The sequence below is a fragment of the Candoia aspera genome, chromosome 6 (assembly GCF_035149785.1).
Source record: "Candoia aspera isolate rCanAsp1 chromosome 6, rCanAsp1.hap2, whole genome shotgun sequence".
Lineage (NCBI taxonomy): Eukaryota > Metazoa > Chordata > Lepidosauria > Squamata > Boidae > Candoia > Candoia aspera.
In genome coordinates this window covers 72,613,402-72,631,822 of record NC_086158.1, presented here as the reverse complement: position 1 = coordinate 72,631,822, position 18,421 = coordinate 72,613,402, and the positions used below count along the sequence as shown (strand labels likewise).

General features: G+C 34.6%; 1 protein-coding gene across 2 annotated transcripts in view; it reads left to right on the top strand.

Annotated features, from left to right (window-relative positions):
• IDE (insulin degrading enzyme) overlaps positions 1-18,421 on the top strand; it is an 81,701-nt gene that overhangs the window by 46,137 nt on the left and 17,143 nt on the right. For both annotated transcript variants that reach the window (XM_063307388.1, XM_063307387.1), the window contains exons 12-20: positions 299-401; positions 1,436-1,558; positions 2,908-2,990; positions 8,536-8,680; positions 11,172-11,282; positions 12,024-12,144; positions 14,275-14,366; positions 16,985-17,096; positions 17,802-17,969. In XM_063307388.1, coding sequence (XP_063163458.1) covers positions 299-401; positions 1,436-1,558; positions 2,908-2,990; positions 8,536-8,680; positions 11,172-11,282; positions 12,024-12,144; positions 14,275-14,366; positions 16,985-17,096; positions 17,802-17,969 — 1,058 coding nt within the window. The remainder of the gene's footprint in view (positions 1-298; positions 402-1,435; positions 1,559-2,907; positions 2,991-8,535; positions 8,681-11,171; positions 11,283-12,023; positions 12,145-14,274; positions 14,367-16,984; positions 17,097-17,801; positions 17,970-18,421) is intronic.

The window sequence follows — 18,421 nt, the reverse complement described above, 5'->3', positions numbered from 1 at the left end:
TATTTGAGACTGGAGAAAGGAGTAATTGGGCTGAACAGTTTAAAAACTTCTGCTCTAACATATATTACCAGTTTAATGTGTTTCCTAATAAGTTGCCAAGTATCAGAGTATTAAGGGGTTCATTAACATAATTCTTTTAATATGAATGAACAGACTAAACATTTCTACTGTATACTAGGAATATTAAAAAAAGTGTTCTAATGCAGAATAAGACCCAAAAATTTCATTGTGACAAAGCATAATGATTTGTTTGAGAGATGGAAAAAATTGGTTAGGTATATTTTTATTTCATTTTTAGGGTTGCAATTGTCTCTAAGACATTTGAAGGAAAAACTGATAAAAAAGAACGATGGTATGGAACCCAGTACAAGCAAGAAACAATTTCTGATGAAGTGATTAAGGTATGCTAAGAACACTGATAGAGTTTTGTTCGTGAAAGCAGGCCCAAGTATTTATTTTTAAAAATATTTACACTGCTGAAAAGGAAACTATTTTAAATACAGATATCACCTATCACATATGTATGTGCATTGCATAATTGGAAGTTTTCCCCTAACAACATTATCTATTGGATTATAGCTTTATTGCATTATGTTGATCTTTTTGTTCTGCATATTTATTAGTGTTTCCTTTCTTTAAAAATTAGATCGTTTGAATATACAAATTTAAAATATTTTATTTTCTTAAACTGGTTTATCAAAAATCTTATTTGCTTGTCTTGATCTCTTATACTCCTATGCAAAGAACTGAAAGTACAAATTCCATTACGATTCTATATATTATTTAAACCCATGTTGACTTTTGGACATATGTTATCCGTTTAGCATTCATATTTATATTGATTCACATGAAATCTTTTTTTAAAAAAAATTCCTGAACAGATGTTTGAAGAAAGAGAAATGGGTGGGAGGCTGAATTCATTCACCCCCTTTGTTTCTCAGAAAGCCTGTTCTGTGATTTTATTAGATTAAAGGAAAACTCTGTGCATGCAAGTCTAGCTGCTGGTCTGAAAGGAAAACCATGCACAGTGTGTAATACACAATAGTTGGTGTATTACACAGGCAGAAGTTGATTTCTACATGTGCAATGCCTTTAACTGGACAAAAGAATATGTGTAATTGAAGCTAACGAAGAACAGCTGCTTACATGATAGTATTTGTATGGAACAGTCTGGTAGTTCAATGTGGTTATAGTATATAAACAATCCTCAGCATATACATGTGCTATCATATTCTGCAATATGATTACAAGGAAAATCAAAAGAATGGACTGTGAACAGTAACAAACATATATCAAATAATGCAATATGTTAGTAACCATTTTTACTTTCAATTAGAATTTTGAGGAAGACAAATATCTAAAGGTGATACTTAGCAAGGCTCCTTTGCAATTTATATTTTAAAAATACTCCTCTTGTCTACATTTTTTCACACAGAAATGGCAAAATGCTGACCTTAATGGGAAATTCAAGCTTCCGATGAAAAATGAATTTATTCCTACTAACTTTGAAATTATACCTTTAGAGAAGGATGCACCACAGTACCCAACTCTGATTAAGGTAAATATGTCTTTGATAGTGAATAGTAGTGAATGTGACTTTATGCTAGTGGTGTACAGGCTAGTTCTGAATTGAATCATCAGGTTCATTCATATTCTTTAAATTGTTTAATTTGAATTTCTAATGTAATTTGGAAATTCAGTTCCATTCATATATTTGATCAAATTGCACAGTCCTATTATATACTATAGACAACCAGTTTGGACTAGTGATTACAGTACTGAAGTAGGAGCAGGGAATTCTGAGTTCTAATCCTGGATTAGTCATGGAGGCCAACTGAGTGTCTTTGGGCCTGTCACTCTATCTCAGCCGCAAGAAGAAGGCAGTGGCAAGCCACTTCTGAAAATGTTCCCCAAAAGACTGCAGGGACTTGTCCATGTAGTTGCCAGGAGTCAAGTCTGACTTTTATGTTAAATACATAAATAAATACAAAAATCTGATCTTTTTTTCTATGTAGGTACAGATATATGGACAAATGTGATCATACATAGAGGAAATATTTACTAGCTGGGCATATAAGCCACTCCAGTCATAGTAGCCTCTGAGTGGTGTACATACTCCATATAGCAATCAGATTAAAAACAGTGTTTAAAATTACAATCCAAAATATCCTGGGTACCATTAGCAATAATTCACATACAGACATTCTCCTGCAGGGAGGAACAAGTTAACATATCAAACCTTGAAGATACACTGAAAGAGCCAGGCCATTTTTGGCTTTTCAGAAACTCAGGAGCAGGAGTGCTAATTTTATCTCTGGGGAAATGCTATTCCAGAGATGGAGGATAGCAGCTGAGAAGCCCTATTCCATTGAATTTGAAGATGACATTCCATAAGAGAAGGAACCTAAAGAAAGTATTCTTTTTCTGACCTTAAAGTATGGGCATAAACCACTGAGAGTAGGTCCCAAAGATATCTACATCCTAAGCCACCCTTGAATTAAGCAAACTGGTAAGCAGTGCAATTCTTAGAGCAGAGGTGTTACATAAATGAAACAGTTAATGCCCATAACTGCTCATGCTTCTGCATTCTGAAGCTTCTGAGTGGTCTTCAAGGACTTCACCTGATAGAGCACATTGCTGTAATCCAGTATAAAGGAACATTACAAAGAAAGGGATACTGATAAATTCCCCCATATTCTCATCTATACCTTTGGTCTGTAGCATGATACACTAGAATTGGGCAGGATGAGAAAAGGGTTTTTACTGAGTTTTATTGGACTTCTTTCTACATTAGGCTCAACATTCATATTATCTAGAGTGAGCTACGTATGTTTAACAAATATTAAACAGATTAAAATAATGCAAGTACAGGCTTTTAATGGAAAATGTACATTTTCTTAAATGCAGGATACTGCTATGTGCAAGCTGTGGTTCAAGCAAGACGACAAATTTTTCCTTCCTAAAGCTTGTCTCAACTTTGAATTTTTCAGGTAGGCAAACATATTTATCTTTACATTTGTTCAAATTAAATGCGGTATATTATTTTTATTTAGTAAACGGAATTTATGAAATTTGAAACACTCATGAAAGTCCTTTATTTGTATAACCAAAATAGCCCACCCTTACCTTCTGCCTCAAATCAGCATTTGGTATGTGCAATCCTGGGCTAATTTTGTGCAGTTTTTCCCAGAGGGTGAAAAGCATGATCCAGGAGCTTTTACTTGAAAGTGGAGGTCTGAATTCAGACCTCTCTGTTCTTCTTGTCCCCTTGAAACAGACCACAGTAAGTAGCACCCAGGTAGAGCTTTTCCACACATGAAAAATTCATCTTGGATAGGTGCACATAAACTTTCTTCCAGATAGAGAGGGAGGGAGAGAGAGAGAGAGAGAGAGAGAGAGAGATAATATTTCTTAACAACTGAACAGATGTGTAGGCCCTGTGATTGCTGCCTTCTTTTGGTTTACTATTTGGGATTTTTCCATCCTCAGAGATTATTCAGTAGATTTCTTCAATGGATCTTAATTTATTGATACTGAACAATGACATCTTGGTTGACCTTATTATGCAAATGTAAAAACAAATTAATGGTGTAAGAATTTACTGTCATGTTAACTAATGTTCTAGCTGTTCTTTTTTCCAGAAGTGTAATGGTTCCCTCTTTCTGTTACTTTTTTTTAAAAAGGCATTAAAGAGGAATAATATGGAGCTGCTGGATTTGCCAGAGTATTAAAATAATTAAGTCTTCCAGCTGGTTTATTACTGGTGTGTAGAGAGGAGGAATGGAGGGGAAATTCTAGCTTAGAATTGAACTGATATGTAAATTGAACCAATATGTAAATTGTAATATATTTAACCAATACGTAAATTGAAAGACAGTTAAATATTTGTACTTTTTCTTGATCTTTTCTGCTAAACTGCTTACATTAGGGGAAGGTTTACATAAAATGCATTCCAGGTACAGAAACACATTGTAGTAGAAAAATTTGCATGCAAGAGATGCATATATTAAAAAGACCAGACTTGAAAAATCAATAAAATTAGGTTGGAAAAATGAGAAATTGAACAAAATTGAGCTTCAGATTTGAGCATCCTTAATATAGACAATAGTTTTTTCAGAGAGAAGATCTATTTTTGTGTCTTTGGAAATAATATTTTGCAGTACTTCAGAAATTGCATGTTACCTGCAAGAAAATTGCTAGTTTGCTGTAGAAAATAATAAAATATTCTGAAAGTCTCTTTGAATGTCCAGTTCCTCTTGTGTATCTGCATGATCTGCTTTTCTGAAATTACCTCCTTCCAGTGAACCTCTTTTAGGGCAAATAACTGTTGTACCGCTCCGCTGTGTATGCTTGAATTGTTCTGTAATACCCAACACATAGATGTAGCAAACCAATCTTCCAAAACATGTGCCTCATTTATATAGTAATTAACACTAAGTTCAGAATTTATTAATATAAGCTTACCCTCTCTCCCAGGAAAAATTAGAATTATTCCATTTCAAACAAGTCAGTATTATTGCCAATTTTAATATCTTTGCTTTTGAAGAAATATGAAAAAGAAATCTGGATTATTTAATATCCTGAAATGATAATTCCTATATTACAGAATACTGTCTTTCTGATGAGCCCTAAAATAGAAATAGAAACTGTTCCTTAAAGTGAGAGCTTTTGCTGAATAGTTTTTTTTATTGTTTCCAACTTTTATGGCTTTACAAAAGGAAGATAAATGTGAAGATTACAGGAACATTAATAGTTTGAATGGAGATAGACTAGAGAAGAAAGATAGTATTGGACTGAGGAACAGCTCATGTAAAAGTGAATGCATGTATTTGTGTATCCATATAGTATAACCATTTTCTCCGCACTACAATACCTTTTTTTCAAAGAGAAAACAGTACTTCTATATGGGTCAGATAGCATGGATTTCTGTATGAATTATAGCACAGCAGTGTACAAGATGAAAAATACACTAGAAGACAGGACAGTCACAGCTTTAACTGGGACTTGAACAAAGAGTAACATTGCTTAGTACACTAGTACACAGTGGTATCCATCAAACAGTTATCATATGGTTGCAAAACGCAAGAAGCCACTGTGCAATCTACTGAGTTTTTTCCAGCTTCTGTTGATATGACAAGCTTAAAGGTAGGTGTATCTCCTTTTCATGGGTTATCTTTCTGAAATAGGTTCTGTGGTTGTAACCTGTCCCTCTTGACCTTCTACATTGAGCATCAACAGTTTGGTGACCTCCTTATATTGGACTATTGAACAAGATCATATCTGCTATTAGGAGAAAGAATATGATTTTTTAATTTCATCAAATTAATACAAAACTGTAAAGGGCTGTTTTGGAATCTCAAATTGCCCACTCTCACTAATGTCTAATTTGTCTATGTCCACCTAAAGCAAGCATTTTATGTTTGCTTTTGTTAGATACAGTATAGATGTTATGAGTACTGATGGTGAGCAGGAGGGGGCCCCTATCCAGGGGGGAGAATGCATGCATAGTTTAGAGACTTTGAGCTGTCATTCAAAGAAACCCAGAACAGACCCGCCTTGAATTTGGGGGTTTATCTGTATGGGTTTTCCCACGCTTCTTCAGTTTGGTAGGATTTTCTGTCTACAATAGCAGTAATAAAACACTAGAGACTTTCTCCTCGTCTCGGTATGATCTTTGCTTAGTCAGGACAATGGACTTAGTGATAATGCTCCACATTTACTAAGCCTACACTTTGCCTATTTAAAGCAGCTAAGTAGGTATAATACAGATTTACTGAATGTGGACAACCTGTGATCACAATACATTATTCAAGAACCTATGAGTTGTTCTTCTGGATTAGAAAGCCCACACTTATCAGGAGAATACCTTTATAGATGAGTTTGTATGATTCATGTTTGAATTTATTTAGACCATGTGAATTGCAGTATAATCCTACCCATAGAGTTACAATGACATATATTTACCAAAGAATATATTTTATAGTCCAATTTCCAAATGGTATATAGGTTAAAAAAATTATTTCACTGCATGTTTATATATATGATTAATGAGAAAGAAAAGTTGAATGAAATAGTATTGCAACTTTGTCCAACAAGTAGTGAATATACACAGAAGTTCTAACAAAGTGCGTCTTAAACTGTTCTCTGTAGTAATGTTCTCCACCACTGCATCCCAGCATTTATCACTGATTAGTTGGTCAGCCCCCACCTCCCTGCTTTTAATGTCAGTCAGCTGATTCATTGAAATTTATAAATTAAAATTCAGAAAACTGACAATAATGAACAGGCTAACATAAAGTGACGAAGGAGAGAAGCACATTCAGACTTGCAAGATTCTGTCACTAATAGCTGTTACAATAAAAGTACTGACCTATGTGGCATTGGTTTCTTAATCTGGTCTACTCTGTAGAGCTGACAGTTGAGGATGATTGTTTAATTGAGTGGTCTCTGCATTTTTTTTCATTTACTTGGTGCATCACGGCAGAAAGTTTGAGAAACACTGCTGTGATGCTCTTCACACTTTTCTGAAAGGGAGTCCCATTAAACACAAGAGACTTAGCTTTTATTAAACACATGTAGAATAGGTTTGATCATTAGACATTTGTGAGTGAGGCAAATTCCATATGACTTAGGGCATTTCAATTTTTCTTAAAAATAAAAACACATTAGATAAACAATTTGAATAAATGTTAAACAGTGCTGCAACATTTTAAATTTGAAGCATTACAAGCCCTGTTATTTTTAATGTGTGTGAAATTGTGTGTCTTGTTTCTTTTACTTGTGAGAAATTCTTCTGTAAATTTTTTATAACAGTTTCAGTATGATAACTTTGTATTCTCTTAAGTACTGTATGTGCAGGTAAGAAGTAGAAGTTACACTTCCCTGTACATTAAATTGGCTCATTCCATATCAATATGTTGGTATTAAGAAGTACTGTTGCTTGAAACATGATTCAAGTCTTTGAGTTGTCTTTATCATAGTACGGCCTACGCAGACTATTTTACCTCCCTGGAATATTGCAAAAATACACTGGAATGTTTTTAAATACTGTAGAGATGAACATAAAACATACCTTGTATGCTTAAAATAGAAGATGATTACAGTTTGATAATAAAACACACAACAGGTTTTTTTTTTTACATGCTGAGTCCAGTTCACTGAGATTTCACCGCAGTGATAGATAAGTTAAATGTGTCACTTATCTAATATGGATTAGTTTCTACAAACCTGAATTAATATAGATGGTATTAGCTTGTACTGTTGGATAAAAATATGTTCATATTTCATAATCATTATCTCTGATACCAGGCTCAACATAAAATTTATTAAATGGCTATTTATATTGCTTTTCTGCCAAAACCACCAAAATGTAGTGCAACCAATGTAAAAACTAGCAATTAAATAGTGAGCGGTTAAAAGTAGCTTTTAAAAGCCAGATTTAGAAAGGTGTCTTAATACCTTTTGTAAAATCTGTGAAGTATTGGTAACTGTACCCTTAAAAATATACATATTTTTAAAAAAGAAAAAATAACTTAAAAAAAATTCCACAGTTTGGAAATCGTGCATTTAAAGCTATTTCATGCACACCCAGCAAATTGGCCTTTGCAAGTGAGATCTTAATAACAGGACAGGTATAAAATTAGACTTTTAGTCTGTTCATCACAAGCATGAGGTTAGAAGAACTCAATGCATTTGCAGACCATCCTGGCAAATTAGTCCATTCATGAAGAATTGGAACAAGCAACTGCATAACATCCACAGTTTTTTAGAGGGGAAAGTCCTAAGCCATTTAGGGGTTGAACGTTTGAAGTCAGATCAACACTTTTATTTGAGATTGGATGAATAGTTAGCACCTAGTGCAATCCTTTCAACATTGCAACCCTGATGTTTCAAAGGGAGCCCACTTGCTTCTGGAACAGATTCAGCTTTATATTCCCAGTTATTAAACAGCAGCACCTCCATCTTGTCTGTTTAAAATCTGATTGTTTCATCCTCATTCAGCCAGTTGTCAAGTTCATACAACATTCAGGGATATTGCTTGCTTCTTTGTTACTGAATGACAAACAGCCATAGAGTATCATCAGTCTATTGGTGATATTGTTTTCCAGAATTTAAAATGACCTCTTTTAATGGTTTCAGATAGCTAATAAATAATGTAGGAAATAAAATAGAGACTATATTATCAAATAAGTAGTCAACAAACAACATCTTTTGGATATGACCAGACATTTAAAAAAAAGCCCCAAAAGATACCATGATCAATAGTAGCGAAAGCTTACTATTAGCTGAAAGCCCAATTTGAAATTTGTTCAGATTATTTTAGCTGAAAGCCAAACGTCATCCTTATTCATCTAAAGCAGCAGTGCCACCAATAACCCATTTTTGTGTTTTTCTGTTCATGTATTGTCTTGATGTACTCATAGCAGGAAGTACCAACTTTATTTTTTAACATTGTACCTTGAGATCCAGCATGGAGGTTCTACAGAATTGGAAAGTATTTATATCAGATATTTTACTTTCAACATTTTCTTCCAGCCCATTTGCTTACGTGGATCCCTTACATTGTAACATGGCCTATTTGTACCTTGAACTACTCAAAGACTCCCTCAACGAGTATGCATATGCAGCAGAACTAGCTGGCTTGAACTATGATCTCCAAAATACCATCTATGGGATGTATGTAAGTACCAAAATCAAGAAGACTCTTTAAGAGTCTTAAATTTATTTCCACCAATCAAGGAACAACTTGATTTGCTGGAAGCATTTTTAAAATGGCTTTCTCAGTTGAGGATCTAATTTTCAAGTTCCTTTTTCAACCTTGATTTCTAAATATAATTTCTCATAATTTGAATTTTACGTGAAATATTCTTAGTCTTCAAGATTCCCATTCATATTCAGATTTTTCATTTCAGTTTACATCATTCATTAGAGTAATGAAATTAAACAAAATTAGCCCAAATTGGAGTTCAGATTCTGCTTCATTCTTCCAGATGTTAAATCATTAATCCTAATGAGGAAACAAATCCCTTATTTTACATTATTTCATTCCCAGTAATACTGGTTATGGGGCTGCATATACATACTCTTCAGTCATGTTTCTTCATCCATTACCATGTCACTGCTTGAAGTATCAAAGCATTTTTTGTTTGTTTGTTTGTTGCTACCTTTATGCTGACCCTCTCCATTGCAACATGACATACCTGTTAATGAAGTTGTTGAAGGATGATTTAAAAGAGTATACATATGCAGCACGCCTCTCAGGTTTGGTCTATGTCATTGCATCATGAATGAATGCAATGCTTGTAAGTAAGATGGAGGAACAAAGAAGTGAGATGGCTTGAGAATTATGCACTTGGAAAATGCTTGCTTTTTCACTATTTTTTGCATAACAGTTACCAGTTCTGTATTCTCTTGCATCTCTCCCTTAACTGGAAAAAACACTTGATTTAGCTATGATTGGAATGCTTTTTGTGACTATATAGTGCGTTAGTAATACATTTCTAATTTGCACCTTTATGTATTTAATAAGCTGGAAGTATTACCCTGACATTTTTATACTATCAGTCATTTAGGTTCTTTATACTAAGAAACAAACAGAATATCCTGTGGTGTTAGTCTAACATGTTTATTGAGGCATGAGCTTTTGAAAGATAGAGTCTACTTCATTAAACATACACTGAACTAAATACCACTAACTCCATTATTGGCTACGGAAAAATTGCTTGCTGGGATCAAGCTGATTATTATAAATTGAGCTTACTTTTCTATACAAATAATGATTTCTTAAACATCATCACTTCCTGAGAGTTTTAAAGTATCAGTTCTGTTTAACACCTTAATTGTCACTTTGAAGAGTTTAACTTCATTGTCTGAGAAAAACATGATGCTTCAAAAGATTTGTGTATTGTATAAATATTGTATAATATGGACTATTATAAAATTGACTAAAATGGGTTCTGGTGCTCTCTGAGCTTGGTTGTTGTCTTGCAGGCATTTCATAGGAGGAAGCCCCACCCCCACCAACGCCACTCTTCCTCGCACTGGTGGCATTTCCCAGCCTGGTAATGAAATGCCTGCAAGACAACAACCAAGCTCAGAGAGCACCAAAAAACTAACAATTTGACCTTGAGCTACAGTAGTCTCTTGTTAGATTTTTGTTTGCATATAAATTGTGCCATTCTGTCTTGAAACTTGAAATGCCTACTAAGGGAACCTTAGTTTTGCTTCAGGAATGTTACTGTACCATATACATTTGGATCACAAACTGGGGTCAACAAAGATAAAGTCAGTTCTTCACTCATCTACCATGATATTTCCATGTTTCTTGTATCATAAATATTCATTTTAAAACGTTATGTATTCAGAGACTCTGGTTGTGTTTTGTTAGAAGGTACACTTCAGTTTTTATGCTTAATTATTTCTATATTACAATATAATAGTGGATGCTCAACACTCTAGAAGATTGAAACATCCATACTTCACATATGCATACATACACTGCATTATTCAGTGCGGTGAATAATGATAATGTAGATTATTAATATAACTTTAAATGACAGTCTTAAAAACATTTATATGATTTGCAATTAAACCATTTGTGTAGTATCTGAGTAATCTGTCATATTTGTGAATTAAATATTCTGATACCCTGCTTTACCTTACTAAGAATCTTGTGAACTCTTCTGTGTTAGAAAATACTAAGTGGAAAGTTTTTCTTCCATATTTTGCTGTAATAAAGTCTTACGGTATTTTTATTCTTTATCTGAAGGGGGAAAAGGTAAGTTTGTTTACTCTTCCCTCACACCATATCAACATAGTTTTTAAAAATATTAAATCCAGAAAACTATAAAGAGGTTTTGTTTCTTTCCACTTCCCAATTTGGACACCATTTTAATCTTTGCTTTGCAGCATGGTACAATATTTATTTTCCATTGTAATTTAAATCACAACTATGTTTGTTTAAACATGTTTAAGTTTGGAGGAAAAAAACCCATTATAATGCCATGTAATACAATGCTATATGATCAAAGAAAAACTGGATTTCTGTTGAAATGAAGGAGAGAATTTCCCCATGCTTGGTGGTGCCTATTGCTCTCACTGAAGATCTTTTCTTTTGATGGAGGGAAGGACTATTTAAAGTATACAAACACTTATGTATTTTCTCTATATAGCTTTCTGTAAAAGGTTATAATGACAAGCAACACATTCTGCTGAGGAAAATTATTGAGAAAATGGCTACCTTCGAGGTTGATGAAAAGCGATTTGAAATTATCAAGGAGGCGGTAAGCCATGTTATAAGTTTGATCCCATTAGAATAAGAAGCACCCTATCTGTGACAGAAAGAAGTCATTAAACATGAATTGTTCTATTCCTTTAAAAGCTTAGCTTGTAAACTTACTGTAAAAATGAACATCTGTAGAAAAGAGCAAGACTGTAGATGCAGTGAATAGTTCTGAACTTTAGAATCCTCTACACTTAATAGGGAATGATCTCCATTAAATCAGTGAGTTATTTCTGAGCAGATATATAAGCTGTGAACCTTAACCCTTCAGTTTGCAAAAGGCTATTAGAAATCCATGGTATGAATGTTAACCATCCCATTTATTAGACCATGGATTTTTTACTCGTGCCAGTGACTTCGTGGTTCCCCAGCCCCACCCTTTTGACCATTGTAAATATCCTATGATGCTTTTATTTTTAATCTGGTCCAGAGGCTAGGGAAAGACTGGAAAATAATGTATTCACTTCCCATTCCCCAGACTCCAGCTGCCTAGCCTATGCCAGTATTTGCCACAACTACTGGGCCCCAGTATGAATCGCTAGCCTTTGTCCAATTTGAAGCCTGTTTTATTAACCAATTTCACTTCCTGATTTCAGGTCTTGATTAAGAGGGAGCCCATGTCCCTCCTAGTCCCAAATATATTTTATTTTAATGCTTATTTTGAGTATGAAAAGTGATTAACTCAGTGAGGTTCATTGAAAAGCTTCATTATTTAGCCATGGATTTTGTTTTTACTTAATAGTACATGCGGTCACTTAACAATTTTCGAGCTGAACAGCCACATGAGCATGCAATGTATTACCTTCGGCTCCTAATGACAGAAGTTGCCTGGACCAAAAATGAATTAAAAGAAGCTTTAGATGGTAAGGTTTTGCCAAATTTAAGTTGCATCTTTGCTATGTAATTTGATACATTAATTTGGTTTACTTTAAAGCAAATATGCCCTAATAGCCTGTGGACGATTTGGACATTGTGATTGTTTGAGATAGTTGAAAAAAAATCTGAAGAATTTTCTGCTTGTCCACTAAGGATTTTAGGCTCCAAATTTAAAATTTAGATGACTCTTAATTATTGAAGTCATTTATCCAGGAGTTTGAAGTAGCAGTACTTTGAGTATCTAGAATAAATAGATGAGGAAGCTTAGCAAAATTATCTGATTGAAGAGAATATTTGTAGCTCAGGGTTGAACTGTTGAGTCCTTGGTGCTCTCTGAGCCTTGTTGTTTTCTTGCAGACATTTCATTGCCAGACTAGGTAACTTCTTCAGTGCAAGAAAGGAGTGGGTTTGCTCTCTGTTTATATATAGTGGCTTGCCCTGCTTGTGTTGGTGGGGGTGTTGTTCTCTCCTTGGTAGTTCCTTGATTAGGCTGTTGTTTGCTGCTTGGTTGATTGACTGAGTTAATAGTTCCTTGGTTATGGTCTGGTGTTAATCCATGTGTTAATGTTTGCATATCTGGGTGTTAATGGCATGTTTTGTGGCAATTTACATGACTGTGCCATTAAGCATATAGAAATCAATTTATATACTACATCAAACAATTCAAATTTAAATTCAAGTTTTAAAATTAATTTTGGAAATTGATTCCTATTTGTTTTTAGCTATTATTTAGATATAGTATTTCTTTACAATTGGGACTGTGGTCTAACTGTCCCCTCATCGTGTACAGGAAAAGAGTATAGAATCTACATGATAAAGTGATGTGGCAAGAAAATCTTCCCTCGCTATCTCATCCCATCTTTATCTTAGTATTAGAAGCTTTGTGAGTTAGAGTCTTATGAAGAAGGAAGACAGGATTTCCTTAGCTAGTAGTTGACCATGTTCCTTTCCTCTACCTACCTTGTGTTTGGTCCTGGTTTCCCACCTTTCACACTGTACCCCTCTCAGCACAACAATAGGAAGTTGGTGAATCTGTATTATGCATATAGTTTTTTTGTTTGTTGATGGATGATTACTGCAGCTAAATTAAGCTGTAGTTAGAAGTCTAATGTAAGGCAGGCTGTATCAAACTGTGTAAAGAGATTGGTATTAGAATGCATATCCTACTGAATGCATTGCAGTATAGTAAGTAGAACCTAGATAGAAATGTTCATCATCATCATCATCTTTGTATCCTGCCTTTGTTTTAGTACCACTCATGGCAGCATATATAATGCTCTGGCCTCCTGTTTTCCACACAACCCTGTGTGATGGGCTGGGCTGAGAGACAGTGACTGGCCTAAAGTCGCCCAGATGGCCTTCATGCTTAAGGCACTAGAACTCATAGTCTGCAGGTTTCCAACCTAGTACCTTAACCTCTACCAAACCTCTCGGAAAGAAAGACAGGAGCAAGAGTGTGTAGGTGTACACCTATGTAGGTGTGAATGTGCTGGAATGAAAGGTGGTTGCTGTAACATAGTGTTCTTCAATTTCATGCCCTCTAGATATGTTAGACTACAGTTCTCATAATTCTCAACTCCGGGAGTGGATTTCCAACATAACTGAGGTACACTAAGTTGTGGAAGGATACTTGTACTCATACAGTACATATGTGTGCCTAAAGTTTAATGTCAAAATAACCACTATTTTTTATCACTGTTACGCAAATATCAGGGCAGTTATGTACCTTATAAGAGTGTTATGTTCTTTAGTCAGTTAATAGCTTGAGCTCTGTCTTCAGCCATCATATGGATAACTATTTTTGAAGATGGATGTGTGTTTAGGCTTGATTGCAATGTGAAGTTGTCTTTTTTGCCTTTTTCATATTGAAATCTGGGTCAAACAACATATGAATTCTGAGCAAGGCATATTGTGAGCACAGCAAAGCAAGAGTTGGAACATTTCCAACTATGAAATACGAATATTTGTGAAGGAAACACTACTTTTTGTTGATTATTACATTTTTTTCTTTCTACTTACTGCTAAGAAATACATTGTATTTTAAGATAATGCTGGAGTTTTTTTCTCTCTCAAATGGAAAATATGTTTGATTTTAAATGTCTACATATCTGTTATAGATGTCACTCTTCCTCGCCTCAAGGCCTTTATTTCACAGCTGTTATCACGGTTACATATTGAAGCACTTCTCCATGGCAATATAACAAAACAGGTTGGTTCTGATATGTTTAATTTAATTTCCCCAGATTTTTTTTAAATTTTAGGTTGGATTTTTAAAAAAAAATTAAATTATAACTTTATTAGCGTATTGTAGACCCTTAATGTTCAGTACTGCAGTATTAATAACTGTAAATTTATCATATCGATACATTAGAGGATAAATACAGTGTTACGTATCTCATAAAGTGTTGGCACAAGATGCATATTTTTGAAGTGGGCAATATCTGTTTCCTGCTGGGGATAGCTAAGTTCAGTTATTTTTGTGTTGCATCTTACGTATGGTTTCATCTTCTAGGACAATTTGGATATGTGATAGTTAGCTTTCCTAATATTTCTGCAAAACCCATTTCCTTTGAATTAAGGTTCACTAAGTTTAATGGGACTTAATTCCAACTAAACAGGTTTAGAATTGAGCTGTGCGATGTTTTAATCTCTTTTATAATAAAATTATTATGTCAGACTATTCACCATTTCTCAAACTGATGGTATATAATCTGAGTTGAAATAAATTTAAAGTAGCCAAGAATGTCTAAAGTCATAGTACACAGGACTGCAAATAATAAACATCATCTTTTTGTAGTTTTAAAATGCTTGTTGGTAGCAGGGATGCTACAGCTTTGAAAAGCTAATATATTAACTTGGCAAGGACATCTTAATGCACCAGAAATAATGGTCATCTCGATAATACAAAACCAGTGGCTTCTGTGCCAACTAATGAAGCAATACCAACCCTCTTCATATGTACAAAACACAATAGAAATATTTTGAAATGTAAGAAGCCAACAGTGCATGTAGAAAAATCTACACTCAGTATATTTGTGGATGTTTGAACTATACTACAGATAAAATTACACCCTTTGTATTAGCAGACAATGGATTGTATATATCTTGAAATGGTTTTGTATACTTCTAGTGGTATGTAATGCCACAGTTAATTATAGTGCCACAGTGGAGCATAAAGCAATATAGCTGAAAGCAACATAAAGTTGTCAGAGTTGTCCAAGAGAGCAATTAAGGGCAAATAAAAATTGTTCGAGCTTTCTCAGAGTTAACCAGGACCAAGATGAAAGAATCCTGATTTGAGATCTGCGACTATTGCATCTGGTGGCTGAATTCACCATACATACTTCTGTTTCAGGCAGGCAAAACCCAAACTAGCCCAATTTCTGGTCATCTGAATTAGTTCAGGTAATCAAAGTGACCATTAAAACCAGTCTTAAAAATGCCCCTCAAATAATTCTGACCAAAAAAAGGGATGAGTAAAGTGATGTCAGCGGGTTTAGCAAATTCCTTCGCCTAGTTGGTCAAGAAGTGAGTCCTTTGTGAGCAATGAACTCTTTGGACATACAAGACTCATGTTTGTTTATTCAGGCTCATAGTTTTCTTGGAAACAGTCAGTTTTGATACCCAAGAGAAAATGTTCAAAAAACCTCCTCAGCCAATAATATCATAAGGTCTTTTGTTCTGAATCTTACCATTATCCAGAATTAAATCATATCTGAAACTCTCCTTAAGAGAGAGGTTGCTAAAACGCTGCTTATTCCTTGATAGGTAGCATAGGCAAATAAGGGAGAGTGAGAGGTAAGGAGTTCTTTCCCATTGTTGTGCTTGTGACTTTTCTTAGAACCTGCTGAAAAAATGTACCAGCACGTCATTTAAGTAGGCTCTAAAAGAAAAAAGAGTGAGAAAAGTGTTACGGTAATCTTGTGTTGGAAGATTATTAGAAAACAAGAAGACATTGTAGGAGGAAAGCCATGTCAGTTTATGGGGGCAAAATATCAGGAGTCTTGTAGCATCTTTTCAGATTAACAAATTTTATTACAAGGTATATACAAGCTTTCATGAGCTGCAGCTCACTTCATCAGATGCGTCTTATAATTTTCATTTTATTTTGCATATTTTAAGTCATCTTGTTTCTCTCGTAAATAATTTTGATTCTCAGTTGTTTTAGCCATTCTGTTGTTAGCCTCTCTGCATGTTACATATTCTTTGAAAGGGCAAGATCCAAATTTCTATATAATTATGAAAAATAAAGGGCGTTTTGTTATTCATCTAGCTCCATTACAGTGTCCCATTCACATGAAGCAAACAGGAACCCAGGCATGGGGCTTAACCATGGCAGCACCCTGGGGAAATGTTAGCTCAAATAAATCTGTGAAGTGCTCTGTGCACAAAACTGGGGGGGGAAAGTATAAAATGATACAGCTGATGCAAGTCAAGGAGGGTGAGGTGGGAGTATTTTGGCATACTTATCATAAATGAAAAGGATGATGAACCAAGAACGATTTCATCTTAAATACTAAGAAGCTGAGAACAGAAATCAAGCATGCAGTGAACATGTGTAAATGTTTTTAAAACATGTACTTTTGAAGCATTTTAAATATAATGTAGATATATACAGGAATTCTGCCTTTCATTTCTGAATGCTGAATAGCATTGATATTTATGGTTTCGGCTTTCAGACTTAATATTTGCAATGGAACGTCTCCTTTTTCATTCCTAATTTTGCTATTGCTGTCAAATCTGTTACCCTTATGCATAGATTGTCACAGACAAATGAAGAACGATCGCACAATGAATAAAATCTGCAATTACTTTCTTCTTTTCCAGGCTGCGTTAGGAATTATGCAAATGGTTGAAGACACGCTCATTGAGCATGCTCATACAAAACCTCTGCTTCCCAGCCAGCTAGTAAGATACAGGGAAGTACAGCTGCCTGATAGTAAGTGGGCCTTCTGTTTATCAGCTATAAAATGCCTAATTTAAAGCTGAGTTTTGTGGTGCATATATAGCTCGAAACAAATCAGGACAAATATGCCTTCAGCTATTTTTGTTTTGCAAAATTTATTTAATTTCAAGGTTGTGTTGCAAATCTGTCACAATTAATGCCAACACGATTTGCTTCCATAAAAAAAAAATCAATCATGAAATTAATCTCTTTGTGTGTGGTATAAGAGGGGAATGACATTGTCACAATCCAGCATGCTCATACTGATAGTTGTGTATCGTAGTGCGGTCATACTCATGTTGATAAGGTGCAGATTGGAACTGTTGTATACCTAGAGCTTCCTTGGCATTTGTTTGGAATATTTATGCACCTGCTCAGTTGATTCTGCTGGAAGATTAAGTCGTCCACATATAGAATAAAAGAACATTTTTTAGCTGACACCTTGAGATGTGTTTAGACTGCTGATGCTAGAATTGCGATCAGTCTGTCTTTTTCCAAGCTGGTTGGGAATTCTGAAACTGGTAATACACTTAGAAGATGCCAGGTTGCAGAAGGCTGAAATAAATATATTGGGCTTGCGTTTTTGTAGAAAAAAAGTGTTCTTTAGTGCTGTACTTCGCTAGCCTACGCTAAACAGAATATAGGATTCTCCTTCAGCTGAAATTCCATTTGTTCTGCACACTCCTCATTTTTTCTTAGGAGGATGGTTCGTCTATCAACAGAGGAATGAAGTTCATAATAATTGTGGGATAGAAATATATTATCAAACAGATATGCAAAGCACTTCAGAGAATATGTTTTTGGAGCTCTTCTGTCAAATTATCTCAGAGCCTTGCTTTAATACTCTACGCACTAAGGAACAATTAGGTGAGCTTTTGTTTGTGTGTGTGTGTGTGTCTCTCTCGAGATCAGTATATATACTAAAGTAATTTTGATAAGCTAATTTACTGTTTCAACTTTTCATTAAAAATTCCACCTATAGGAGAACAGATGGTTAAAGAACAAATGATTAGTAGTCAGCTATTTAGAGCTGTGTGGTTTATTCACTTAACTGATTTTTCTGCATTTGTGCAACACACAACACTGTAAGCTAAAATGTGATTGTGATTGGTTCTCAACAGAACTAAAAGAAATGGAGCCAACCAGATTCCTCTGCACTAGATGCCTTTTTAATCAGATTCTCATATTGCCAGAGTCACAGCAGTCTTGCATTAGTTTACATCTGTCCAAAGCCAATGTAAATTAAAACACCCATAGTAAAGTAACAGTAAGGCATCATAATAAAAATAAAAAATACTAATAACCAACAATAACAGATT